The sequence below is a fragment of the Artibeus jamaicensis genome, unplaced genomic scaffold (assembly GCF_021234435.1).
Source record: "Artibeus jamaicensis isolate MK-2021 breed Jamaican fruit bat unplaced genomic scaffold, CSHL_Jam_final contig_475, whole genome shotgun sequence".
Lineage (NCBI taxonomy): Eukaryota > Metazoa > Chordata > Mammalia > Chiroptera > Phyllostomidae > Artibeus > Artibeus jamaicensis.
Genome location: NW_026521852.1, coordinates 2,051,367 through 2,079,167, shown reverse-complemented (window position 1 = coordinate 2,079,167; position 27,801 = coordinate 2,051,367). Strand labels below are relative to the sequence as shown.

The 27,801-nt window shown below is 55.7% G+C and overlaps 1 protein-coding gene across 1 annotated transcript; it reads left to right on the top strand.

The window, feature by feature from the left end:
- Positions 1-27,284, top strand: IKBKE (inhibitor of nuclear factor kappa B kinase subunit epsilon). Its single transcript, XM_037155358.2, has 22 exons — positions 1-328; positions 880-969; positions 2,350-2,468; positions 3,175-3,315; positions 3,660-3,789; positions 4,785-4,966; positions 5,403-5,563; positions 6,318-6,428; positions 6,719-6,898; positions 7,437-7,633; positions 8,377-8,441; positions 8,534-8,625; positions 8,781-8,867; positions 12,706-12,781; positions 12,904-13,016; positions 14,751-14,827; positions 21,395-21,434; positions 22,123-22,224; positions 23,479-23,575; positions 24,323-24,435; positions 24,669-24,740; positions 26,461-27,284. Exons 3-22 carry the CDS (start codon positions 2,382-2,384, stop codon positions 26,492-26,494), a joined length of 2,157 nt encoding a protein of 718 aa, XP_037011253.2. The 5' UTR covers positions 1-328; positions 880-969; positions 2,350-2,381; the 3' UTR covers positions 26,495-27,284.
- The last annotated feature ends 517 nt before the right edge of the window (positions 27,285-27,801 follow it).

Below are 27,801 nucleotides of genomic sequence, written 5' to 3'. Positions count from 1 at the left end.
GCATCCCTCTCTCCTTCCTGCCGGGGTGGCTGAGTGGGCCAGCTGCCTGTCTCTTTAAGAGAGAGAGAAAGAACGAAATCAGGAAGTGTGAGAGAGCTGCTGGGCTGGGAGGACGCTGGCTGCTCCGGCACCGAGGCGGGAGGCGACTGGGCTCCAGTGCCCCCAGGATCCTGGTGGCACTCGGCCATGCCCACTAGCCCAGTCTTTGAGTCCCAGGTCCTGTGAATGCCAGGATGCCATGGGCACTGCCTATGGATGACAGCAAGCCCTGAGAGCTCTGGGAGTGCCACCCGGTCCCACGAGCCTGCACGCCCCCGGCTGAGATGTGGTGAGTGCGCAGGGTCCCTGGAGGAAGGTGGCGGGGAGGGGAGCCCGGGGTCGGGGGGCAGCTGTGGAGTGGCACTCCTTCGAGTGTCCCACACTGACAATTGAGCAGAGGCCCATGTCTGCTCTTGGCGTCTCTCTGCCATGGCTAGGGACCCCGACAGTGCCCTGTGTGTTCAGTCTCCAGGGGTCACCCTTGCAAAGCACTGCTTGGAAGCCCAGAGAGGCAGGGAGGACTGTGGCACAGAGAGTGGCCATCTGCCTGCAAGGCTCCTTGCCCTGCTCTGCTTCCCTGCGGCCCAAGCCAGCTTCAGCTCCGTCTCTGCACTTTCCTCCTACCTGGCTTCCAGCACCTGCCCACCTCTCCTGGGGGAGTGGCAGGAAGGCCTCCTGGAACAGCTGGGGATGAGGCTGGAAACCCCCAGCCCTGCGGGGGGTGGGGGGTGGTGACAAACAGGAAAGGGTTAAAGGGCCGGGCTGGTGGCCTTTGATGGAGGCTGAGACTCTAGCGGCACCGAGGGGTGCCTCTCATCCGCCCTCCTCCTTCCGGTGCAGCTCAGCTCCTGGACTTGCTGCAGACAGAAAGCAAAACACACACTTGACAGGGAGCGTCTCTGCCTGCCCCTGGGCTGCTCAGACCACAGGGTAAGTGCATTTGGCTACAGCAAAGCCCAGGGGGGAGGAGCAGGAGGAGGGATGGGAGGTGGTGGGTGGGCCGCTGGCTTCCAGTCTCCACCACCCACCCTTCTGCATCCAACTGCCACAGAGGGAGGGGGAGCCCTGCCCCAAACTAGGGGCTGAATTAAGGCTTCACACCCCCGGACCCCTGGCCAGCTCCTCTTGGTGGGAGCGCACTGGGCCAGCTCTTCACCCTGAATTACTACATTGTCTCTGGGGAGCCCTTTGTGCCTCGGCTGCCTCCGTGAAGCGCAGACACTGGACTAGTACATTTTCTGAAACTGGGGATTCACCACTGATCTAGTGAAGTGGTCTCTGGCTCAAGGAATTGACATTCTCAAAATTTGCATAAAAAATACAGAGAGAAGGCTCAAAGCTCATGTCCCAGGCCAGGTGACCTGAGGGTCCATAACCCTGTGAGGGGTCAGCCTTATCCGAGTCTCGAGCAGGGGTGGCCCTGCCCACGCTCCTTCTTCTGAAGGCCAGCCCCGAAGCGCTGCTCAAAGGCATTGAGTTCAGCCTGGGAGGCTGCAGTCTGGAGTCAGTCGCTTTAGAGGAACTGGCTTTTGGAGAGAAGAGGATGGAGGCAAAGATGGGGAACAAAGCTGTAGAGGGTTTCAGATCCTCCCCAGGGCTCCTGAGCCCTTGGATTTAATGCTCTCCTGCCTCCTCCACCCCCTGCACACACAGGCACACACACTCCCTCTCTCTCACACACACATGCCCCCTCACACACACCCTCACACTCACATACCCCTCACACACGCACTCCGCAGCAGTGCAGGTCCTCTGCACCCTGACCTGAGCTGCCTGTGTGGGCCGCCTGGTGCAGTGGTTAGCACACAGCAGCAGGAAGTGGTGGGCCCAGGCAAGTGGGCGGGGAAGGGCTCCAGGCTCATGTTGCAATCCTGGAGATTTGCGGCGGTGTGGCTGATGCCGCCTGAGCCGGGTCCCTTCCTTTGAGCACATTTCTGCTTCCTGGGAGAATCCCAGGCCTGGGTGCCAAAACCCAGAATTCTCAGTGCCTGGGAGACGTGACAGGCAAAGGGGTTTGTCTCCATGGGGCCTATTTGGGGATGGAGCTGGAGTGGAGGGGGCCTGGGAAATGGGGACAGATAGAATGTCCTGTGGTAGGACAGGCACAGCTGTGGGCCGAGGGTCTGGTGGTGGTGCTTCTTTTGGAGAAGTTGCTTAACCTCTCTCTGCTTCATACTTCCCCTGCCCCCTTGCCTCCGGAATGGCCACGCGACACCCTTCATGGATGATCTTGGGCACAGCCCCTGGTCAGGCCACCCGTGCCCATCCCAGGTCAGTGATGGAATCCTGGACCCCCGCATGTTCTTCTAGGCAGAAGGTGGCCGGCCAGCCAAGGGCAGGAGATGCAGAGCACGATCAATTACCTGTGGCACACGGACGACCTGCTGGGGCAGGGGGCCACTGCTAGTGTGTACAAAGCTCGAAACAAGGTAGGGCACAAGCCTGGTCTCCGGGGCCTCCTTACACCCAGGAAGTTATTAGCCCAGTCAGCCCCAGCCGGCATCCAGGGTGGTGTGTGGCTGGGCAGAGGCCTCTGGACTTGGCCCTGCACACTCTGGGGCCAGGTGACACCAGGGGCCTGAGCAGTGCGGGGGGGCGGGGGGGCTGCAAAGGGCTCTGCCGCATGACGCCTCGGCTAGGCACAGGTTGGGACTAGAAAGAAAGAGATGAAGATGCACGCTGCAGCCTGGGGAGGTGACAGCAAGTCTGGGAGCAGCAGAGGTGGGAGGCGGGGCTTGTTTGGGATTTTCCTGCCTTCATCGCAGAGCTGCGTTGAGTACACGAGGAGTGTTGTGCTCTCTGGTCTGAAGAGCTCAAGTCTCAAGTCCCAGGCAGAACAGGCTCCAGTCTCAGCTCTGCCGCCAATGCCAGCGAGCATTGGCTGCCCTCGTCATCACTGTCCATTGTCATAGTGATGGCAAACATTTCCTGCAAGGTGTCACGTGTGCCAAGCTCTGGTCACATCTCCGTGCTGGACCGACCCTCTGAGCAGGGGGAGAACCTGAGGGTGGGAGCCCACGCCCGCCCAGGCCGTCCTTGCTCATTCCTGGGGTTGGGCTGGCAGAAGAGGCTGCACGGAGGCCTGGAGGGCGTTCCCCCGGGGCACAGAGGGACTTCTGTTCTCTCCCACGGCAGAAATCTGGGGAGCTGGTGGCTGTGAAGGTCTTCAACAACGCCAGCTACCTGCGACCTCGGGAGGTGCAGGTGAGGGAGTTCGAGGTCCTGCGGAAGCTGAACCACCAGAACATCGTCAAGCTCTTTGCAGTGGAAGAGACGGTGGGTCCTCAGGCTGGGAAGAGTCAGGCCACAGACTAATAGACAGTTAGTCACATGCTCATCAGCCGGGCAGCCAGAGCAGCAACCTGTAGAAGTAAAGAACACGGGGTGGGGCCGCCCATGGGAAATTAAGGACTGAAGCAGGACATAATCAGAGAGGGCTTCCTGGGAAAAGGTGCCCTTGGACTCAGATGTGATATCAGTGCGAGGCCAAGAAGGGACAGCCAGGCCAGAAGCTGGGACCCAGAGCATGAGGGCTTTTGGCTCTGGGCTGAGTCACCTCTTCCTGAGGCTGGGAAGCAGGTGTACCCTCCTCGCCATGCCTCTCTCTGCGCCACCTGCAGGGGGCCAGCAGGCAGAAGGTGCTGGTGATGGAATACTGCTCCAGCGGGAGCCTGCTGAGTGTGCTGGAGAGCCCTGAGAATGCCTTCGGGCTGTCGGAGGACGAGTTCCTGGTGGTGCTGCGCTGTGTGGGTGAGCGCCTCCCCCGTGCCCACCGGGGGCCCCCCCGCCCACCTCTGAGCAGCCACAGGCCTGGTCCTCGGTGCAGGCAAAGTCCCAGAGGGGTGCAGCGCTTTCGAAACAAGCATCCAAACAGAACATTCGGGACCTAAGAGGTGCTCCATTCAGACCCGGGACAGGCAGTGGTAAATGGACAGAACCCCGAATCTGACTCCTGCTGACCAGCAGTTTACAACTCCAATTTAAAAATAAAATTTAAAACAGGCGGTGCACCAATGCTCATTGCAGCATTATTCACAATAGCCACAAAGCGAAAGCAACCGAAATATCACAAACAGATGAGGGGTAAGCACAGAGGCCTACACGTACAACGGTGTGCTGCACAGCCATGAGAAGGAATAAAATTCCCACACACGCGACAGTGTGGATGAACCTGGGAGACACGCTCAGTAAAGTCAACCGGACACGCAGACACCACAGGACTCTGCTCATATTAGGGACCCGGAGTAGCCACATCCACAGAGTCAGAGAGCAGAACAGGGTGCCCAGGGGCTCGGCAGGGAGGACCAGAGAGCGAGTACTGAGTAGAGTTTCTGTTCGGAGACTGAGATTCAGCAGGCGACGCACAGCACCGACAGCCACACAGCAGTGGTGCTGTGCTTGGCACCACTGTCCCCCTAAAGCAGTTAAAACTGCAAATGTTATGTCAGGCGTACTTTAAAATTTTTAAATAAAGAATAATAAAGTAGACGAGGAGGCAGTGCCATGTGCAGGGAGCCAGGCCACCAGCTCCGTCGGTTTCCTGGAAACGCCCAGTGGGCCTCGGAGCCCACCCGCGTCCTGGGGGCCCCGCCTGCGTCCCGTGCCCATCTTCCTCCTGTTTTCCCGCGGCCCTGTCAGCCTGTGGGAGCTCTCCCTGCACCCAAGGGCAGCCTCCCCTCCAAGACAAGCCCCAGATCCTGGACTGTCCCGGGCCAGAGCCCCTAGCAGCCTCCCTCCGTCCCCAGTGGCCGGCATGAACCACCTGCGGGAGAACGGCATCGTCCACCGAGACATCAAGCCCGGGAACATCATGCGTCTCGTGGGGGAGGAGGGGCAGAGCATCTACAAGCTGACGGACTTCGGGGCCGCCCGGGAGTTAGATGACGACGAGAAGTTCATCTCTGTCTACGGCACAGAGGAGTACCTGGTAAGTGGGATGCTGGGGACCCGCTGGCCCAAGCTGAAGGCCACCGCTGCAGCTGGCTGCCCTGCCCCCAGGAGGGCCTCTGTCCCAGCCCCTGCATCTGGTGGGTTCGAGCTCACCCTCCACACCCCAACCTGAAGAATTTGCACATGGAAAAGACAATGCTGCGGCCTCCCTGGCCCCCCCCCCAGCCTCCCTTGTGCAGTGACCTCATCCATCTGACCCCCTGGAGGAGGGCCCACCCCTGCTCACCGCTCTCCCAGGGCAGAGGGTGGGCGAATGAAAGTGCTCCGCACAGGCCGACTCTGTGCCAGTGTTGGCGACGACAGAGGGGATGGGTTCCGATGTGCGGCTGTCTCCAGAAGGCAGTGGGAGGGGGTCCGGGGGCCGGGGGCCCAGGCCCTCTCCCTCCAGATCTGCACCCCGGTCTCCCTGGCAGCACCCCGACATGTATGAGCGGGCAGTGCTTCGCAAGCCCCAGCAGAAGGCCTTTGGGGTGACCGTGGATCTCTGGAGCATCGGGGTGACCCTGTACCATGCAGCCACTGGAAGCCTGCCCTTTGTCCCCTTCGGCGGACCGCGGCGCAACAAGGAGATCATGTACGGGCGGGGGGGGGGGGGGTCACTGGCTCTCCCTCACTGGCCCTGCAACGTCTCCTCCGCTCTGTCTCCTCTCCTGCCTCTATCTCTCTTGTCCCCGCTGACCCACCCCACCCGGGCTTCTCTTCCATCCTTGGCTATCAACACCTGCCTGGTGGGAGACAGATCAGAATCCCTTGTCTGAGTTCAGTGCTTCCCTTTAGCCCTCTCCCCACTTCAACTGAGGCTCCAGGCACACTGTCGGGGCCAGAAGTGGGGCAAGACCCAGGTCCAGCGTCCTTCCAGGTGCCCAGAGCACAGAGATTTAAGGCCAACTCAGAGGAAGGTCCTTGTACCCCCTCCCCCGTGCAGGGCTCAGCTATGTGGGAGCTGTAGGAGGTTAGGGAGAGGGCGCGGAGACCGACATGGAGGGGGTCTGCCGGGGTGGCTGGACACTGAAGGGAGGAGAGGATTAGAATAGCGATGCGGAGGGGAAGGGTACTGGGCCACTTAGGAGCACCGCGCAGGAAGAGGTGCGGAGGCTGGCCTCCGGCTGCGCGGTGAGGGACTCAGGCGGCTGCGGGAAGGAGGAGGACTTGGGGAGCACCAAGGCGAGGTGACTTACTGACCGAGAGGCAGGACTCTGGACTCCTTTTCAGGCCGCCTCAGAGCAGCGGGGCGACTCGCACCAGTGCTCTGAGCCCAGGCCCTGACGGCCATCCCTCTCCATGTGCCGCTCGGAGAGCGCGCCGACCTGGCCCCCTCACTCCCCCAGGTACCGGATCACCACGGAGAAGCCGGCCGGAGCCATCGCAGGCGCTCAGCGGCGGGAGAATGGGCCCCTGGAGTGGAGCTACACCCTCCCCGTCACCTGCCAGCTGTCGATGTGAGTGAGGGACAGGCGAGGCTGGGCCGAGTGTCCTATCCCCGGGGAGGCCTGTCCCAGCGGCACCCCTTGCATGCTGTCCAGCTGGGTCCACCACGTTCCCTTGCTGACCACGGTTTTTCCTTCTGGAGGCTGGAGGGCCCTTCCAGCCCTCCCTCCCCACCCCAACCCATGCCACGCACGACCTTGGTCCTAGCTCTTCAGCACGTCTTCGTGGAAATATCCCCATTGCCTACTCAAGGAGGACAGGTCCGGGCTCCGCCCCTGACGGTCTCCCTGTCCTGGGGCAGGGGGCTGCAGGGCCAGCTGGTGCCCATCCTGGCCAACATCCTGGAGGTGGAGCAGGCCAAGTGCTGGGGCTTCGACCAGTTCTTTGCGGAGACCAGCGACATCCTGCAGCGAGCCGTCATCCACGTCTTCTCGCTGCCCCAGGCGGTGCCGCACCGCGTCTACGTCCACGCTCACAACACGTACGTAAGTGGGCCCGGAGGCCGGGGCCTCCCCACCCGGGCGGTGGCGTGTCCGCAGCAGCGTTCTGGGGTGTTTACATGTGGAAGATCCGGGGTCCCACGTCAGTCTGGAAAAACCCGGGTTCCGCAAAGTTAAAGTGAAACGGGCTTCCTCGCTGCCGGACCCCCGACTCCGCACACTTTAGGAGGCTAACAGTTGTCGCAGTGCCTCGAGGGCTGTGTGGGGGTGGGGGGGGGCAGCGTGTTCCCCACAGCTGTTGCTGGAGAATTGTATGGGACTGTGCGGATTTTAGTGGGAAGAGGTGCCAAGGCACAGGCTGGATATTGGGGCTCGTGAGTTCCATGCCCCTGTCCCCATCCAGTGTATGACATGAGCCCTACCCCTGGTCTCCCCACCACTGATAAGGGGGAAAACCACCCCGTGCCCTCCTCGGAGAAGCTGAGCCCTCTCCGTGGATGAAGTGTTGGCTGGGGCGTGGGTCAGCCTGCCCAACACCTCCTCTCCTCCCCGCCTCTGCCCTGCGCCTGGTGTGTCTAGGATAGCCGTCTTCCTGGAGGCCGTGTACAAGCAGACCAACGTGGCCCCCAAGAACCAGGAGTACCTCTTTGAGGGGCACCTCTGTGCCCTGGACCCCAGCCTCTCAGCACAGCACATTGCCCACACGACAGCAAGCAGCCCCCTGGCGCTGTTCAGTGTGGCCGCGGAGACCCCCAAGGGGCTGGCCTTCAGGGACCGTGAGTAGAGCCACAGCGGCTGGCTGTTGCCCCTCCTCCTGTTCTCCTCGAGAGGCGGGGTTAACGTCCAGGTTATCGTTCCTTTGCGGGCATTTCTTGGGGCCCACAGGGTGCCCCAAGTTCTGGGTTCTAATTTTGCATATTCCTCTGGAACGCCATGGGCCTCAGGCTCGTGGCTCGACACTCCCAGGCTCCAGTGTCCACAGAGCTGGGGACCTGTGATCGGAGCAGGGAGATGGAGTTGATGTGCTCTCCAAAGTCTCTGCAGTTGGTGGGGAAACTTCAGAGTCCAGATGGCGGGAAGCGGGAGCCGCAGGTGCTGGAGAGAAGGGAAAATGGTCAGGGGTCCAGGGCTTTGTCCTCCAAGTTCTAGCAAAAGTATTATTCCTTCTCCGTTGAATAATGCCCATTTCATCGTCCTAGTCAGGTTTCCAGGGCTGGGAAGAGGAATTAACCTTGAAACTCTTGGCCCCGGGGCGGGGGCAGTTTTTGTCCATTTTCTGGTTGTTGAAATGGGTGCCATGGGCATGGGCTGTAGTTCTCCAAGGTCGACACAAGAGGGCAGTGAGAGACTGCCATTGTAAAGAAGCACAGCGACGTGCATTCGAGGTTTGACAGGTAGGGACTCGGAACTAGAAAGCTAGGTGGTGAGGGGCGAATGTGAGCCAGGAATAAGAAATGATGGTGTCAGAGGTCCTCCAAGACCACGTGGGCAGTCCCTCAGACAGGGTCTTTGTTTTCAGCTGCTCTGGATATCCCCAAGTTTGTGCCCAAAGTGGATCTGCAAGGAGATTACAACACGGCCAAGGTTAGAATTAGAGGTGGCCCCTGGGTGGCAGGAAGGGGGGACATAAAAGGGTGCGGAGGGTGAGGAACCTGACCCGCTCCCTGTGTTTTCAGGGTGTTTTGGGCGCTGGCTACCAGGCCCTACGGCTGGCACAGGCCCTGCTGGCCGGGCAGGAGCTGATGCTTCGGGGGCTGCACTGGTTCATGTGAGTGCCTCACGGGCTGGGTGCAGGGGGCCAGGCAGGCAGGTGGGCAGGCCAGGCAACCCAGACCTCTTCTGCCCGGCGCTGGGGCCTGGCCGCAGGCACAGTGCTATTGGTTCCGGGAAGAAGGCTCCCCTGACTCCGGCTCCCCTCGGCAGGAAGACACTCCAGGGTACCTGCAGGCGGACACTGGAGGTCATGCAGATGGCCCTCCTCTTCCTCAGCAGCAGCCTCGGCACCGAGAGGTGAGTGTCCTGACCAGGGTGGGTGGCTGCAGCAGGCTTGGGGCCAGCCAAGGACCCTCGGCCCTTCCCTCTGCTCCTCACCTTCCCTCTCTGGGAGCCCCCACCTTCCCTGCCACACTGGTCGGAACAGCAAGGGCACTGCCATCCTGCCCCTCATCCCCATTCCCCACCCCCAGATGACTGCGTGTATCTCCCCCACCACTCTATCATCTGCCCCTCCAGGAACCCAGGCAGCCTCCCTGCCCCATCTCTCACTCGCACCAGCCCCAGGGCAGGACTCCAGGAGACGCACTCACGGCCCGCACGGTCCACTGGACCCGGGGCTGCAGGTGGTCTCGTCTCCATGCTCCTCCTCCTGCTTCCTCGTGTCTCAGACTGCCCTTGCCGTCTCAGGGTTCTCTCCCCCCAACCCTCGGGACTCCATGCCCTCCCCTCCCCTGACCGGGCTACCTAGGGGACCCGCGGAGAAAGAGGGAGACTGGAGAGGAGGAAACCAAGCAGAGGGTCTGGAAATGAGAAGCAGGAAGATTCCAGGGGCAGTGCTGAGAACCTTGGAAGGCATGGGTCCCAGGTGCAGTGACAGGGGGGGCTCTGTAGCCCAGGAAGCTGCTGATGGCTGGAGCCTTTCCCACGTGGAAGACACGCTTGGTGGCAGAGATCAGAGACTGGCAAACATGCCTGATGTCCCTACCCCTCAGGTCCCCTGCCCCATGTCCTCAGGAAGGTCCCGGGAGTTTCCCAGCAGTGGCTGACTCACCACAGCCCTGCCTTCCTGCCGGCACTTGGCAGCGGCAACTCTGATGGTGGGGCAGAGGGGCGGTGGCAGTACGGGAGGAGGAAGAGGAGTGGCTTCAGAGGACAGGGCTGGAGTCCCTGGCATGACAGAGCGCCCTCAGACAGTGACAGGGATGAGGGCAGAGCTCTGGCCGGGGCACAGAAAGGGGTCCTAGGACAGATGTGGTGCCATGCACACGGGGGCCCTGCTCCCTGGAGGAGACGGCCCTTCCCAGGCGTGTGAGGAGATGGATGGTTGGGTGAAGGGAAACTAGAGCTGGGCGCAGGCAACCACAGAGGCCTTCCTGGAAGAGGTGAGGCTTCTCAGGCCGCGATGAAAGAGAATACCTGCGGCTGGAAGGTCCTGTACGAAAACAGAAAAGGGGCTGTGATTGGGAGGTGGGGGTGCGGTGAGGTTTACTGAAGCCAGAGTTACGATGAAAGTACCCCGGAGTAAAGTTGTAGTAGGGAGAAGGCTTGGGAAGAGGAGGAGAGAATGGGTGCAGGCCCCAGAGGGGCCAGTTGGCCAGTTAGACCCCAATAAAATGGCCTATTATTCTATTGTCGGTTCTTCAACAGGAGAGAAATGTGTAGAAAGTGTTTGAAGTGTTTGCCCACTTGCCCAGGACTCAGGAGTGTGGGGGCGGGGCTGCGGTTCTGGCGTCCACTGGCAGCCCCGGTTTCTCCCCCCTGGCACCCCACCCCCCACCCCCGCTGGACACGGTGTGTCTGGGGAGCTCGGACAGAGCCCTGGGAGGGCCTGCTTTCCGGCCTATTCCCCGACCACCCAAGGAGGAGTTTGGAGAGCACCAAGCAGTCAGAGGGGCGGGCCCAGCTCCCCACAGAACCTCTGCTGCTTCTTTCTTAAAATGAAAGGACCAGGTGACCTCCAGGCACCCCCGCCCCAAACCTTTGCAGTCCCGTTTCTTTTTGAACATCCTCAGGCCTGTTGATTCTTCTTAAGTCTGAAGCCACAGCTCTGCCCGCAGTGGCGTCTGAAATACTGGAATGGGCTGAATCTCATGTCTGGGGAAGCACCTGACATACGTGGCTGCCACTGCCCAGCCTGGTTACTCACCTTTCCCGTGGTGCATTCCTCCTGCTTGGGTCCCTGAGACAGGCTCCCCTGGAAGGGGGTCCTTGCCTCCGTCCCAGAGCCCCCTGGTCTTCCTGGGCAGCGGCTGCTCTCTGGGGGCCCTGTTCAGCAGCCAGGGCTGCTCCCCACGCCAAAAAACTAATGTTCGTGTCCTCTAGTCAAGCCCTTTCTCCTCTGAGAAAGGCCCCTTCTGATCCCCACAAAGCCCTTAGTAGGGGCAGGAAGGAGAACTTGAGGCTTGGAAAGCCAAAGTGTAGCTGACCAGGGTCATGCGGGCGGCAGGTGTGACGGCCAGGGCTGGGACTCGAACCTGTGTCTCCTGACTCCCTGCCTGGTCTGATGGGGTCAGCCTCATCTCTTCATCAGGCATTCCACGCCCCCAAGTCCATTTGCACACTGAGAAACGATTCAAAAATCAGGTGTGGAGTAGCTGGAGTGTGACGAGTGCTTTGCCAGGCCCTGGGGATGGACCGGCGAGCAAGGCGGGCAGCAGCCCTGCCGTCCTGGAGCGGCCACTCACGTCCAAGGTTCTGGTTTCCCTCCTGTCTCTCCTCCCCGCCCCGTCCATTCCCAAGCCAGACACACAGACTCTTTTTTCCTGATTGTTATTGTTATAAAAACAGTATAGGCTAATTATATAGAAAGTCAGAAAATACAGATAAGCAAAAGTGAAATGGAAATACCGTATCCTGCCCTAGCTGGTGTGACTCAGTAGGTTGGACATCGTCCTACAAAGCGAAAGGTCGCCGGTTCCATTCCCGGTCAGGGCACATACCTGGGTTTTGGGTTCAGTCCCCAATCAGGGCGCAGACAAGAGGCAACCAGTAGATGTTTCTTTCTCGCATAAATGCTTCTCTCCCTCTGCTTCTCCCTCCCTTCCCCTTTCTCCAAAATGAAATAAATAAAATCTTTTTAAAAATACCATATCCTACTACCCAGAAATAGGTCACTGCACCTTAGAAGTACACACCCTTCCAGACAGTGTCTCCTGTGTGTGTAAGTGTGCGTATCAACCGGCGGTACAGTCTTCCGCACTTGCTGCCTTACGACCTGCTTTTCTCAGCCACTGAGCTCTCCCCTCCTCACAGATTTTTATCTGATCTTGTACCACCCACCCTAATTAATTCCCAAATTTTCTTTCCTAGCTGGTTGCATCTAACCAGGATCCAATCTAAGACCATACTTTGTTATATTCCTTAAGTCTGTTTTAATCTCGACAAAATTGCTACCCCCCCCCCCCATTTGACTTGTTAGAGTGACAGCAGCCATTGTCTCACCTTCTGGACCTGGCTGCACTTCCTTTGATGTCCTTTCTTTTGTTCTCCTTTCCTGGCACTTCCTACAAACTGAGAGTTCTAAAGGTTGGATGTATTCGAGGTACACTTCAGGCTGAACCCGCCCTAGGCGGGGCTGGCACAGCGCAGGCCCCCCACCCCACGTGGGGACGGCCTGGTTTCTCCATTGAGCAGGTGCCTTTTCCCGGGAGAAAATCCGTGTGGAGTGGCACCAGTGTCCACCCCTTAACCCTTCACTGTTGGTTTCAAACTGTGCCCGAGTGAACAACCTTACTGGGCCAGCACTAGTATTACAAGTCCTGGCACATTACTGGCTAATACTCAATAAAATAGAGATTTTTTTCCCCTTATTAATAAGCTATTGATTATCATGAAATAGAATATCTACTGGAAAGGAACTTCATGCTTTTCCTTTAGTTATAAATTTCCCAAGTAAGGAGTTTATTAATAGCTGCCTTGCATTGTGGATTTGAATTTTCACGGATTCAGGTTATTCCGATCTCCCTCACTCTTTATTCATTGCAGTGCTCAACAGGGTCACAACTTGGCTGAGCAGGAGCCTCTTGAAGTTTCTTCTGTCCCAACCACGAAACTCCCCGCACTCCCCCCAAACCAGCTAAGCTGCCATAAACGCCAAGCCCCACATGGGCCCTTACTCTGTCCTTCCCTCAAGGTTCGGCAACGCGGCTGGGGTGCCCGAGGTCCAGGAACTGAAGAGGGCCGCGGAGCTGAGGGCCAGGCTGCGGACTGTGAGTGAGGCTGGGGTGCGGGCTGCGGCTAGAAGCAGAGCTGGGGGGCAGCAGCCTGGCCAGCTGCCCTCAGAGCCCTGAGCTGAGGGCCTCATGGAGCTGTCTGCCTTCTTGCCTTGTAGCTGGCTGAGGTCCTCTCCAAATTTTCCCGCAATATCACAGAGAAACAGATGAGCCTGAGCAGCCTGAGCTCAGAGCTGGCGAAGAACCGGGATCAGGTACATGAGGACAGAAGGTCTGTGGGGTTCACCTTCTCGGTGGGGCGGGCTGGGTGCGCAGCTCCCAAGGTCCCGCAGCCTTTTAGGCACCAGCCTGCCTTCTCTGTTATGTTGGAAATGGTGGGGGGGGGGGCCCAGAATGAGCGAGACACCCCCCACCCTGAAACAAGCTGGCAGGAGGAAAGGATCTGGTGTCCTGCCCCATCTGGGAGTTGAGAGGGTGAATTTAAAATCTCAGCAGGTGCAACAATTCTGAATGAAAGACTGATTTAGTTTCCTCTCCCTTCTGAGCCCTTGCTTTGCATCAGCCCCTTGGACAGGTCCTCCTACTCATATCAACTCATTTCACTTCAAGACAGTAACATTTCCACTGTGCCCCTCGGTGGGGGGGGGCTGCATTTGCTCCGATCATGGCCAATAACCTCCAAGTGGCGGACGGTGGGCATCGGGTCAGACGTGCCCACCTCCGGAGCCTGTGTTCTCGGCGTGGGCCAGGGGCCCACGGCCTCGACGACCGCCTTCCGCTCTCTTCTCCCAGTTGGCAGACACAAAACGCACCCCCTGTGGCTGACACGTGTCCCACCCCGACCAAGGCGTCCTCCTCTGCACCTGCCTGGACCCATGGCCCCAGTCCTGAACTCTGAATTTAATACGCTCTGTAACCTGCAGGGCTTTTTCTTAACCGTTTGGCTCAAACTGACCCGAACTGACATGTGCTGTCTCCAGTCTCTATGTACCCCACCTGGAGGGGTGTTCTCACGTCCCTGGAAGGCTGAGCGCCTTCCGTGAGGGACGGTGCCCCAGCCCCAGGAGAGTTCCACAGCTGAGTGTCTGTACACGGGCTCGCCTTCCAAAAATTAGAAGACTGCTCTGAATTCAGAACACGGCTGGCCTGAGTCTTTTAGGCAAAGACTGATCTGGGGCCTTGTCCACCCCTGACTCTGAGAGGGCAGGTGCCTGGGACCCAAAAGCCCTGGGGACAAGCTTGCCTCTGCCCAGAGCCCAGCTCCAGGAAGTGAGCTGAGGAGGCCTGAGAGTGAGGAAGAGCCCCCCCACGTCTCAAACAAAGTGTTTTGTGTCCAGCCTGAGAAGGGGAAGGAAGAAAAAATAATGACCTTAAACTCCAGGCCTAGGAAGCCCTTGGGAGGTCATCTCCGTAATTCCCCTGCCTCCGGGCAGGATGGAGAATACTGATTTATCATTGATTTAAGTAAGGACTGTTGATTCATCACTTAAGTTCCTTCCATGTGCCAGGAGTTGGAGATACCAAGAAGGCACTACTCCTGCCCTTGCCAGGTGGCCGGAGAGATTTCTGCCCCCGTCCCAGGCTGTCGCTGCCGGACGCTCCTGTTCGGGGCCCAGGGCTCCTTTCCGGAGTGTACCTTCACAGCTGCTCACGGAGCACAGGCCACTCTCCTGCTGCCTGTCCCGCTTGGCTTTCCGTCCATCTCATCTTACTGAGCGCCCATGCGCGTCTGTGTGTATGTGAGAGACAGAGAGACAGACAGGGAGAGAGGGAGAACGGGAGAGTAAACACGAGAATGGGGGTGGTCCCGAGGGTGCCTTGGAAAGCTTAGAGACAGGAGAGTCAGCCCCACTCCCCGATCAGCCCCCCAACTCAGACACCGAGGCCCCTTCTGCAGGCAGACAGCTCCTCCCTCTCCCACGGCCATCCCAGCCCCCCCCCCCCCCGCCGTTCACTCTGTGCTGTTGGATTCTCCAGTCACCTGGGCCCTGTCCCCTCCCCACAGCATCCAGAAGATTCAGTGTTGCTTGGATAAGATGCACCTCATCTACAAACAGTTCAGGAAGTCCAGAGTGAGGCCAGGTGAGCCAAGGGGAGAGCAAACCAGTTGGAGATCTCCCCCCTCCTTTCCTCCTTCCTTCCCCTGGTTCTCCCGCCCTCGGTTTCATTCCATCCAGGTTGCTGCTGGGGGCTCCTCCAAGGGGAGCCAGGGTGCAGCTGCTCCAAGGCTGCGTCCTGGCCGCCAGCTGCCTGCAGACCCGTGAGGGACATAATGCCTTTACACCTGTGCCCATTGCCTTGTGGCGGCTTAGCTGACACACAGGAGCCGAGGCAGCTGGGGCCTGGGTGCCACAGAAGACATGGCCTTTGGAAGAGGGTTTTCCAGAAAAGGGAGGACCCAGAGAAATACACTTAGAGCAGGGGTGTCAAACTCATTTCAACAGGGTCCACGTCAGCCTCCCAGTTGCCTTCAAAGGGACGAAGGTAATTTTAGGACTGAATAAATTAACAGTTAAGTGAGAGCTCGGCACTGCCACCGGGTAGAAACAAGGTGCCAGGCAGGGTAAAACAAGGTGGAGGGTCGGGTTCGGCCCACGGGCCTTGTGTTTGCCAGCTGTGACTTAGAGTCACTGGGCCAGGCCCTTGACCTGAATTCTCTATAAGCCTCACAAAGACCACCTGGGCAGGGCTAGCTCGCTGACAGGCGCAGCTACCCAAGCTGTTTGCCCAAGGTGACTGCTGCTTTGGGACAGGGGCAGGTCCAACCCAAGAGATAGCTGGGGTTAGCGGTAGAGGGGGACCCAGGGAGGCCTGAATTGACTCTTGGGGTTGAGGGGGGCAGAAAGAGTGGGAGAGAAACATCAATGTGTGGCTGCCTCTCATGCGCCCCCTACTGGGGACCTGGCCCACAACCCAGGCATGTGCCTTGACTGGGAATCAAACCAGGGACTCTGGTTCGCAGGTCGTACTCAATCCACTGAGCAACACCAGACAGGGTTAGTTTTTAATTTTCCTATTATAGTTGACATACAATATTATATTAGTTTGAGGTGTACAACCCAATGATTAGACATTTATATAATTTATGAGGTGATCACCCAATAAGTCTAGTACCCATCTGACACCATAGTTATTGCAGTATTATTGAATGTATTCCCCACGCCATGCTTTACATCCCCATGACTGTTTTTATAACTGGCAATTTGTGCATCTTAATCCCTTCTTCTTTTTCACCCATTCCCTCAACCCCTCCTATCTGACAGCATTCAAAATGTTCTCTGTATCCATGAGTCTGTTTCTGTTTTACTTGTTCATTTATTTTTTATTTTCCACATATAAGTAAAATCATATGGTATTTGTCTTTTAAAAAATATTTTATTTATTCATTTTTAGAGAGAGGGTAAGGGAAGGAGAAAGAGAGGGAGAGAAACATCAATGTGTGGTTGCCTCTCACAGGTCCCATACTGGGGACCTGGCCCGCAACCCAGGCATGTGCCCTGACTGGGATTGATTGACTGACTGGGAATTGAACCACTGACCCTTTGGTTTGCAGCCTGTGCTCAATCCACTGAGCCACACCAGTCAGGTGGTATTTGTCTTTCTTTGTCTGACATTTATCATAGCACGATAACCTTTTAGGTCCATCCACGTTGTTACAAATGTCAAGATTTCATTCTTTTTTATGGCTAAATAATGTTCCATTGTATGTATGTACCACATCTTCTTTCCCCAGTCATCTATCGACGGACGCTTAGGTTGCTTCCATATCTTGACTATGTAAATACTGCCATAATGAACATAGGTGTGGATTTGTCTTTTTGACATATGAATTAGTGTTTTGGATTTCTTCAGGAAAACACCCAGGAATGGAATTGCTGGGTCATACAGTGGTCCTATTTTTAATTTTTTGAGGAACCTTCATACTGTTCTTCACAGTGGCTGCACCAGTCTGCAATCCCACCAACAGTGCATGCGGGCTTCCTTTTCTCCACATCCTCTCCAGCACTTGTTGTTTGCTGATTTATTGGTGATGGCCATTCTGAGAGGTGTGAGGTGATATCTCATGTGGTTTTAATATGCATTTCTCTGGTGATTAGTGACATTTATCATCTTTTCAAATGTCTATTGACTGTATGTCCTCTTTGGAGAATTGTCTACAGTATTCAGTTCCTTTGACCATTTTTTAATTGGATTGTTTGTGGGATTTTTGGCATTAAGTTGTACGAGTTTCTTATGTATTCTGGATACTAATCCCTTAGTGGGTCTATTATCGGCAGTTATCTTCTCCCATTCAGCAGGCTGTCTTTTTGTTACATTGGTGGCTTTCTTCACTGTGCAAAGACTTCAGTTTGAGGTAGTCCTATGTGTTTATTATTCCTTCTGTTTTCCTTGCCTGAGCAGATGTGTGCAGAAAAAAGGTTTCTAGTAATGATGTCAAAGAGTTTACCGCCTGTGTTTTCTTTTAGAGGTTTTATGGTTTGGGGGTCTTACATTTAAGTCCTTTATCCACTTTGTGTTTATGCTTGTATATGTTGTAAGGAAGTAATTCACTTTCTCTTTTGCACGTGTCTGTCCAGTTTTCACAGCGCCATTCATCAAAGAGGCTGTCTTTATGTCATTGTGTATTCTTGCCTCTTTCCCATATGTTAACTGACCACATAAGTGGGAGTCTATTTCTGGGCTCTGTGTCCCATTCCACTGATCTATGTGTCTGTTTTTTTTTTTTTTAAGATTTTATTTATTTATTCTTAGAGGGGAAGGGAAGGAGAGAAGGAGAGAAATATCAACGTATGGTTGCCTCTCGTGAGTCCCCTGCTGGGAACTGGCCTGCAACCCAGGCATGTGCCCTGACTGGGAATCGAACTGTGATCATGTGGTTCACAGGCTGTGCTCAATCCACTGAGCTACACCAGCCAGGGCTATGTGTCTGTTTTTAATGCCAGGACCATGCTGTTTTGGTTACTAGAGATTTGTAGTATAGTTTTAAATCAGGTAACGTGATTCTTCCAACTTTGTTTTTCTTACGATTGCTTTGGCTATTCGAGGTATTTTGTGGTTCTATATAAATTTTAGGATTATTTGTTTTAGTTTGTAAAAAATGCTGTTGGTATTTTGATAGGAATTGCATTGAATCTCTAGATTGCTTTGGGTAGTGTGGACATTTTGACAATGTCAGTTTTTCCTATCTATGAGCATGGTATATGTTTCCATTTATTTGTGTATTCAATTTCTTTCTTCAGTGTCTTATAATTTTCCAAGTACAAGTATTTTACCTCCTTGGTTAAATTTATCCTGATGTATTTTTATGACCTTGTAAAAGGGCTTGTTTTCTTAATTTCTCTTTGATTGTTTGTTATTGGTGTATAAAATGCAAACAATTTCTAAATATTTATTTTGTGTTCTGGTACTTTACTGAGTTCATTTATCAGTCTAATAGATTTTTTTGTGGACTCTTTGAGGGTCTCTCTGTATAGTATGTTATCTGCAAATAATGGCAGTTTTCCTTCTTCCTTTTCAATCTGAATGCCTTGTTTTGGTTTGCCGTGGCTAGGACTTCCTAAACACAATTGTAAAAGGTATGTGACATGTTTTCATGTGTGCTAAGCCTTCACAATCCCATTTTACATTTATAGCACATCTATTTGGAAGCTAATTTTTTGACAAAGTGAAATGTAGTCTTACCAAAACAATAAAACTGTGTTTAATGGGAAAAATATTTTATCACTGCTTTAGCTTTTAAGTTTAAATTAATTGAATTAATTACAATAGAAATTCAGTTCTTCAGTCACACTGGCCCATCAAGGGCTCTGCGGCCAGGCGCACCTGCTGCCACCGTCTTTGGCATCTGGATCAGGATGATAACCTTCCCTCCTCAGAGCCCAATCCTGCCTCTGGATCTTGCCTCCAAGGGGCAGGGAGGGTAGCACAGGACATGGGAAGACCGAGACTTTCCTGTTCCGGAAGCCGGCAGGCTCCAGGCTCAGCAAGGCTGGCCTGACACTCAGTTGCCCGCCATTGCTGTGATGTTAGGAGAACCTCGGAGGTTTTTCTACCTCCATCACTGGAACTTGATAACCCTATTCTGGCTACTCTTCTGCTCACCTTCCAGGTGCTGGGCACCATTGTACAAGCTGTGAATGTTCTTAATTTATTTAATGCTCACAAGTCCAGCCACCACTAGCCTCACCATTTTACAGACAAGAAAACTGAGACACAGGCAGGTTAAGTAGGCCAAGCAATGCAGGTTCAGCTGCTTTTTCCTTTTATTATTTTTCATTTACAGTTTACGTTCAATATTATTTTGCATCAGTGTCAGGTATACAGCATTGTGGTTAGACGATCACATACTTTACACAGTGGCCCCCTGATATTTCCGGTACCTGCCTGGTACCATAGCTAGTGTTATATTATCCACTGTATTCCCTATGCTGTACTTTACATCCACATGACTGTTTTGTAACTGCCAATTTGTCCTTCCTAATCCCTTTACCCTTTGTCATTCAGCCCCAAGCCCCTCCCCTCTAGCAACCATGCGGACGTTCTCTGTATCTATGAGTCCGTTTCTATTTTGTTTGTTCACTTATTTTGTTCTTTAGATTCCACATATAAGTGAAATCATATGGCATTTGTCTTTCTCTGAGTTTTTCACTTAGCATAATACCCTCTAGGTCCATCCATGCTGTCACCAATTATAAGATTTTATTTTTCATGGCTGAGTAATATTGTTTTTATATATGTACCACATCTTCCTTATCCACTCATCTACTGATGAACACTTGGGCTGCTTCCCTATGTTGGCTATTGTAAATAATGCTGCACTGAACATAAGGGTGCGTACATCCTTTTGAATTAGTTTTGGGTTTCTTCAGATATATACCCAGAAGTGGAATTGCTGGGTCATAAGGCAGTTCAGTTTTTAATTTTTGAGGATTCTCCAAACTGTTTCCCACAGTGGCTGCACCAGTCTGCATTCCCACCAACGGTGGACAAGGGTTCCCTTTTCTCCACATCCTTGCCAACACTTGTGGTTTGTTGATTTATTGATGATAGCCATTCTGACAGGTGTGGTTTTAATTTGCATTTCTCTAATGATTAGTGACATTGAGCATCTTTTCATATGTCTATTGGCCATCTGTATGTTCTCTTTGGAGAAGTGTCTATTGGAGCTCTCTGCTCATCTTTCAATTGGATTGTTTGGGTTTTTTAGTGTTGACTTGTATGAATTCTTTATAAATTTGGCATATTAACCTGTTATCAGATGTATAACTGGCAAATGTCTTCTCCCATTCAGTAGGCTTTTTGTTTTGATGATGGTTTTCTTTGCTGTGCAAACGTTTCTTAGTTTGATGTGATCCCACTTATTTTCTTTTGTTTTGCTTGCCTGAGAAGATACATCAGAAAAAAAATATTGCTGAGAGAAATGTCAAAAGTTTGCCTATTGTTTTAGGAGCTTTATGATTTTCGGTCTTACATCGAAGTCTAATCCATTTTGGGTTTACTCTTGTATATGGTGTAATAAGGGGGTCTAGTTGCATCTTTTTTTCATGTATCTGTCCAATTCTCCCAACATTATTTATTAAATAGACTGTCTTTTCCCCATAGTGTATTTTTGCCTTCTTTGCCACATGCCAATTGACCATATAGGCATGGGTTTATTTCTGGGCTCTGTTCTGTTCCACTGATGTAGACATCTGCTTCTATGCCAATACCATGAGGTTCAGCTGCTTTTAATCACCTTATTTTACAGCCTCAAAAAGATATGGTCTTCAAGTGTCCTTTATTAAAATTAAAGATGGGCCAGGAAGACTAACCTTTGGAGTATCGAGAGATTCCATTCTGATTGTGCTCAGTAGAGAATAAGAGGGTCCTGTCTCCCTACCCTCACACCTGGCCTGTGTGTCTCACAAGACAGGTGAGGAAACTGACTCAGTGAGGTGAATGTGCACTTCCAGCCAGCCCCCTGCTGACAGGAGGCAGGGATGTGACTTGCAGCTTGAACTTAACATGTGCCCAGGTGGCGGAGGCCAGGGACAGGATGAAGAGCCCCGGAAGGGGATTCTGGTGCTAGGAGTGTGGAGGTGGGGCTGGCAACATACCCTTTGCCTCCCTGCTCTTGGAAATCCACTGGCCCAGATGCCCATTCCCTTGAAACTCAGGAGGGGACAGCATCTTCCCAGGGCAGAGAGCGTCAGGAGATGCCCAGGCAGCCCTTCTGGTTCAAGTGGCTGGGATGAGAAGGGACCTGGCCCAGCCAGGGTGGTGGCCTGGCTCATGCAGCTGCCTGCTGCAGAGCCCAGCTGGCTGCCCTGCAGCTTGGATGTTCAGAGGCGAGGCCGTGGGCACCAGTCACTGCTGGAGGAGGGATGTCGGCTGAGGGGCCGAGGCTGACCCAGCCTCCTCCGAGGCCCAGTTTGTCCGCCCCCTTCCCACCGGAAGCATCCGCCTGCCCCTGGTGTGCTCCTCCCTCGTCGCAGTGCAGTTTCACGGGTGCTTGGTTCACTCCTTCTGTCCTTCCTGGCTCCACTGGGCTGGGAGCTCCCATGGGGCCAGGTTCTGGCCAGGCTGTCTTCATCTCTGTAGTCAGCCCCCAGCCCTTGGGGCATTCCATTTTGTTGACTGAACAGGCCACATCATTTCTGTTTCCCTCAGGGCTTGGCTACAACGAGGAGCAGATTCACAAACTGGATAAGTGAGTGGCCTGTCCCTGGCAGGAGGGTGGGCAGGAGGGTGGCTGTTTCATGGGCAGAGCGATTCTCCAATTCTCTGTGCCAGACAAGAGGGGGTCAAGGGCCCTGATCCCTGGCCGTCACCGGGCGGGGGGTGGTGGTGGTGCTGTAACTATTTCGGGGGCAGGTTATCCAGAGCCAGGGAAGGAGATTGTGTGGCTGAGCTGGAGGGGGTTGCTCAGAAGCAGTGATGGTGAAACTGGGTTTACTACCGCACAAGACTGTTTGGAGGGTTTCCTTCCCGAGTTGTCCTCACCGATTTACCCCCTGCTGCTTCTGACCTCCACCTGAGCCTCCTTTGGCGTCCCCTCTCTCCTGCTTCCTGGGCCGTCATGTCCCAGGAGGCCCTCCCTGATTTAAGGCTTCTTTGGGGACACACTCCCTCAGTTCTCTACCCACCCGACCCCTGTACTTACACACGCTTCCCTCTGGAGGCTGAGCTTGAGAGTGCGTGCGTTCTCCTTGTCCTCCCACGTCCCTCTGTTGGCCTTGCCGTGTGCCAGTCACTGTCTCCTCGGTCCTCGTTGGAGAGACAGCCCTGCCGCACGCCCAGGAGCTGGCACTTGGGTGTGGAGACCCAGGTGCGCTCGGCCTGTGCTCAGGTGGCTCCGACCGCTTACCTCTGTGCTTTGGTTTCCCTGTTCTTCTCAGGGTGAATTTTAGTCACTTGGCCAGACGGCTCCTGCAGGTGTTCCAGGAGGAGTGTGTGCAGAAGTACCGGGCGTCTCTAGTCACTCACGGCAATCGCATGAGGTAACAGTTGGCCCTCCCTCCTGAGCTCATGGACCCGGGCCCCTGGCATCCCAGAGCCCTGACTGGGAGGGAGGTGGTGATAAAGGGATGAAAGCAAAGAGGGCCGGTTTGGTGGCCCCGAGTGGCCAGGCATTCTGCTGTGCCTCGGCTTGTTGAGTCCCGCAGTGTCCACCCCATGCAGGGAACGCTGTCACCGTGTCTCCCAAATGAGGGGCTGAGGCTCAGAGAGCAGGTCTTGCAGGCAACAGGTCCAGGACTGGTGTGTGGCTGTGACGGCCCCTGAACTCTGGACTCTGTCCCCAGTCCCAAGTGGTCAGGTGGGGGAGCCCACCCTCTGTGGGGGAGAACACTCTCAGGCCCCCCTGGCATAAGGACAAGTGGTCAGAGGAGTAGGTGCAGGCAGAGACCCCTCGCTCACTGTCCTCCCCCACCCCTCACCCCCCCCCTTGTAGGCGGGTGGGTTCTTCCTATTCGGACAGTCCCTCCCTTGTTCCCCTACCTGCAGGAGTTCCGGTCCCCTGTCCTGGCCCCCAGAAGGGAGGGCAGTTTCCCAGGTGCTGTCCTTGATGGAGGTCCACTGGGCCCGTGGGCTTGTTAGGGGCGGAGACCCAGGCACCCTCCTACCCTCACATTAGAATACCTATGCTTGGCTCCCCCACCCCCCCACCCCCATTCTGATTTAACTGGTCTCAAGTTGGCTTGGAGAGCAGTGGTTTAAAAGCTCCTCAGGTGATTCTGTTGTGTAGCCAGGGTGGAGAATCGGCCACTGGTTTAACGCCGCCCCCCCACTTGGTTTCCCTTTTGTGCAATGGGAAAAGGTTCTTGCTCACTCCCTGTGCTTGGAGAGGGAAGATATTTTGTATAAGAGCCTTGACCTTGATTTCCTCTGGAAATGGGAGCATGAGGAATTCCCATAGTAAGTGTGGGCTGTCCTGGGCCACTCTGCAGCCTGACCAGGCCGTGCGTCCATCCTGGCAGCCGGAGTGGCCCTGCCCAGCACGTGCTCCCATGTGGCTGTGACGGGACACTCACCAGCCTCAGTCATCAGAGCATGAGCACTCTTGCAGTGGGGTGGGGGGGCAGCTGAGGGCGCGCGCAGATGGGCCGAGGCAATGACGGAGGCAAATGCCTGGGACCCATGGGCTCCGGCCTCTGTTGCTGGAAGCCTCTCCTCCATGTTTGTGTCGAGACCCAAACAGCAGCTGGGTGGGCCCTGCAAGAGCCTGGCTCTTATCCTCCATCTGCTCTCTCCAGGGTGGTGCACGAGGCCAGGAACCGCCTGCGCCTGATTGCCTGCTCAGTGGCCGCCTGCAGCACGGAGGCCCAGGGGGTCCAGGAGGGCCTCAGCGAGGTGCGAGACCTGCAGGGGCACCGACTGGGGGCTGCTCGGGGGGGCCCAGTCCATGTAGTACTCTGGGGGCGTTCGGGCCATTCCACTGTCTCTCGGCAGAGCTGCCCCTGACCAGGCCCAACCACTCTGGTGTGGGTTGGAGGTCTCTGACTCACAAAGGTGCCCTGAGGTGGGGAGGGAGAGAGGAAGGCACTTTCCAGAGATCTCAGACTAAAGGGCGGCGCCTCCAGAAAGCTAGGATATCTCCCTCACTGCCCCCCTCCCCTGCACAGCCTGGGAGGCTCCAGGATGCTCCTGAGAGAGGTGGTGTGAACTCTCCTCACCCTTCTGAGAGGAGTCCGGTACACAGGCAACTGGAGAAGCCAGCTGCCTGCCTTGCCACCAGGAGCAGAGGAGGGCTGCTTCTTCTAGGAGAGCACCAGCCCTCGCAGCTCCTTCTGCCGTCCTCGTACACAGGCCGCCTCCCACCCGCTCCGCAGCTCCTGGCGCATGTGCTGCTAGGGGTGCAGCCTGGACATGGTGGACTGGGCGGTCCGGATCACTAAATCCAAGCACAGACAGTGGAGGCGGCTGTGCCAGCCCCGGGGCGGGAAGAAGGGGCTTGTGGGAAGGACTCCAGAGGTCCGGGTGCCCAAAGGAAGTGGGCCGGGGGCCGTTTAGTTACAGTTTCCTTACCTGTCCTCAGCACTGCCCCACCCCACAGGTGAGCTGGCTCTTCCCTTCTGACTACTGTGTGCTTCCCTTCAGATCCTGGACTTGCTGTCTCACCAGCTCCCTCAGGACAGAACAGACAGGGCTCAGGCCTCGCCAGTGCCCCCAGGTCCTTATTCCAGTCCTGAGCTAAAGGACCTGGGTCTCCAGTAAGTGCCATAGAGAGAGGGACATTCGTGTGTGTGTGTGTGTGTGTGTGTGTGTGTGAGGGGTGATGGGAGGGCATTGGGTGCTGAGGTCAGGGCCCAAGGGGTTTGCCTCACAACAGGCCTAGAAGTGGGAATAAGGAGAAGCTTGGTGGGGGGCCTCCCGGGGGCGGGGGTTCACCCGGGGCAGCCTCAGCCTTAGGAACAGCCGCCTCTCTTGCTTTGGCCTCGGACAGCATGGAGGAGCTCCGCGAGGAAATGAAGCTGCTGGCCTTTGACCTGCAGGACAACAACCACATCATTGAGGGGTGAGGAGTCCCCTGTGTGCCAGGGAGGGCTGGGTCCTCAAGCTGCCCTTAAGTCAGGGGCATAGGGTCCCTGTCCCTTCCATCCAGGTTTGATGACGTGTGTCTGTCTTCTAAACAGTCACTTTGGAGCTTTGGCCCATCCTCATGGTGTAGGCTTCCACTGCAGTCTCGAGGGTGACGGTGCCCTCAGAGATGAAAATTTCATCTGGTTTTAAGCAATTGGGGGATATACAACAGAGGATTCACGTGACCGCGATACTGTGACCATTCCCAGGCAGGCAGAGGTGGGGCTCAAGCCCGGGACCTGCAGCTGTGGCTGTGGGTTCTGCCTGGCGCCTCCCCAAATGGTCCTTTGTTCCTCACACCCAGCCTTGAGTGACATCATGGCGTCTGCACGTCCTACACCAGGAAACCGAGGCATGCACGGGGCCCGGGGCGCTGCCCGAGGCCATGTTTCTCTGGCTTGTGGGGCTCCTGTTCTGGGCAGATGCTCACAGGGCTGCCCCAGCTGCAGGCCTCACTGGCCACTCTGCTCCATCACCTGAGTTGATGCCCCTCCTCAGGGTCAGGGGCGCTGGGGGGAGTGCAGCAGGCTCAGACCTTTGGGTTCCGTGCACCAGTAAAATTCACAAAAGAAAATTGGGTGGACCATCTTTTCATATAATCAAGTAAACACATTCGGAAGGGGCAGAGCCCTGCCATGTAGTAGTCCCACCCCACAGAGCAGTGCTGACACCGAAAAGGAGGAAGGACATTATGTCAGAATCAAGGAGGGTCAGTGGGTTGGCCTGCACACAGTACACCGCCCGGGCAGGCGAGGTCCAGGACTCACCCACCATCCATGTGTCTGTCACCTCCCCAAGGGGGAGCCCATGGCGTGGTGGGAAAACTCAGCCGAGATTCCAACAGGATTTGACTCCTGACTCTGCTCCTTACCAATGGCATGCCCCCGGAGGTCTGTTTGGCTCCGAGCCTCTAGGCATGGGGGTGGGGATTAAAGAGGATGAGATCTGCACTGTGCTGGGGAGGGAGGAGGGAGCACGCAGAGGCTTGCTAAGTGGTAGGTGTTCCCCCGAGGCCTTGCTGGTCTGGGACGCTGGAGCAGGGGTGGGCAGGGGAGGGGCAGCGAGGCCCGGAGCAGCTCCGCTGTCTCCAGAGTTTCCGAGGAGGAGAGCATTGGGGAGGCTGCTCCTCCACATCCCGCCCTCTTACACAGCCTCAAAGAGGAGACACGACAGCTTCTTCCACAGCCTTTCCAAAACAGCCCTCGTGGGCAGGAAGTTCTAATTTTAGTCCCAACATAAATTTTTCTTGCTATGATATGTAGCCTATTTACAGATAGCTCAAAACTTTATTTTAGTGAATTTTCACTTCCTTATTCAGCGCTGTAGCCAGAATGCCTGGAGAAGCCATGTGAATTCCTCTTCCCTCCTCTTAACCCGGCTGCCCTGGGTTCAGCAGGAGAGCTCTGAAAAGTGCAGATGCCTCGGCTCCAGAGGCGTGGTCCAGGGTGGGGCATTTTTATAAGCTTCCCAGGCAGCTTTAATGTGTAGTCAGGGGTGAGAACCACAGAGTTTTTTCTCAGGGGGCAGGAGGCTGCCAGAGCAGAGCTGAGCACTGGGAATGCCTTGGAGCTCCTGAAAGCTGTGTTTGGCCCTGGGGTAAGGGCTGCAGACTGCTCTGCCTTGGTGGGAGAAGCTAACTTGCACTTTCATTGCAGGTTAATTAGGGTCCAGTCAGCTTCTGACGTCTAACCTTTGTGGGGTGCACGAGGTGTCCCGAAGCATTAGAATCATTCAAACACTGTGTGCCTGCCTGCACTGTGGGGCCCAACACAGGACAATACCTGGTCCCATCTCACCAGCCTACCTCCCTCCCAGCCGACAGCTGGGAGACGTCAGCAGCATTACCGTCCACAGCTTTCTGCAGGAAGCACACCGGACCTGGGCACCCAGCGACCTCGGTCAGGACCCGCTGCCCAGGCAGACCTTTGGATCTTATGCAGCAGGCTCAGGGACAGCTCTGCCATCGCCCTGGCCTGTGTGGCTGAAGCTTGCCAGGCCCTGGGGAGAAGAGGTTCCCACAGCCTACCACCCCCCCAACGCCAGTTTACAGGGCTTCATCAGTCCTCAGGGGAAAAAAGAAGAAGCCTCCTGGGGGGCTCCCCAGGGTGCTGGGTCAAACAGCCTAATCTCAGTCTTCCTGCCTCATAAAGCATTTCCCCTCGAACACGCAGCCCTCTCCCCTGTCCTGGGATTTCTGAGGCTTGCCACCCTGGGCCACAGGCGTCACAGGGTCTGATTTTCCTTCTGCTCTTGGTCCAGCTGACCCTGAGGTTGAGAGAATGGGTGGTGGAGGCTGGAAGCCACTGTCCAGGGACCCGTCCCCTTCTCTGTCCCTGCCAAGGCCCCACCAGTCCTGGGACATGCAGCCAGCAGGGGCCAGTCATAGCCATGCAATTAGGACAGGCCTGTAGGTCCAGAGCCCTGGGGGAGAAGAGGCCTGCACTTCAGGAAGCGGAATAAATGTGCCTTCTTTGCTGTATCTCTGAGTGGCTTTCACTGGGCGGTGCCTGTTGTGTTGCAGGGGGGGGCGGAGCACTTGGCATCCCAGAGGCATGGGGTGGGGATCTGTGAAGGGAAGGGTTGGAAATGGAGGCGGGGCTGGCTGCTTCCTGATGCCTGCCTTGCTGCGAATGGGCCTTAATTTCGGGGAAAGGCCCCCCAGCTGAGAGGGCTTGCGTTCTCATCCGTCTCTTCTCTGGACTCTGGTCACTTGGGAAGCTCTGTAAGGGGCCTGCAGCTTGGGGAGAAAGAAAAGGAGGTCTTTCTTTAAAAAAAAAAACAACCTCAAATCTACCATCTAAGTGCCTACTGCTCTTTTGCTCCTTCCCCGTACCCCCACCACTGTTTGAACCCTAGGCTGCGTCTGAAACACCGACTTTGAGCGTTACTGTGGCCGTCTGGAGCATTCTCTTGATTTGTCTAGAAGCTAAAATGGTGCCTGGGTGAGGCATTCAGACTTGGGCAAATTTAGTCGTTCCCCTGCGGAACCTCCAGGG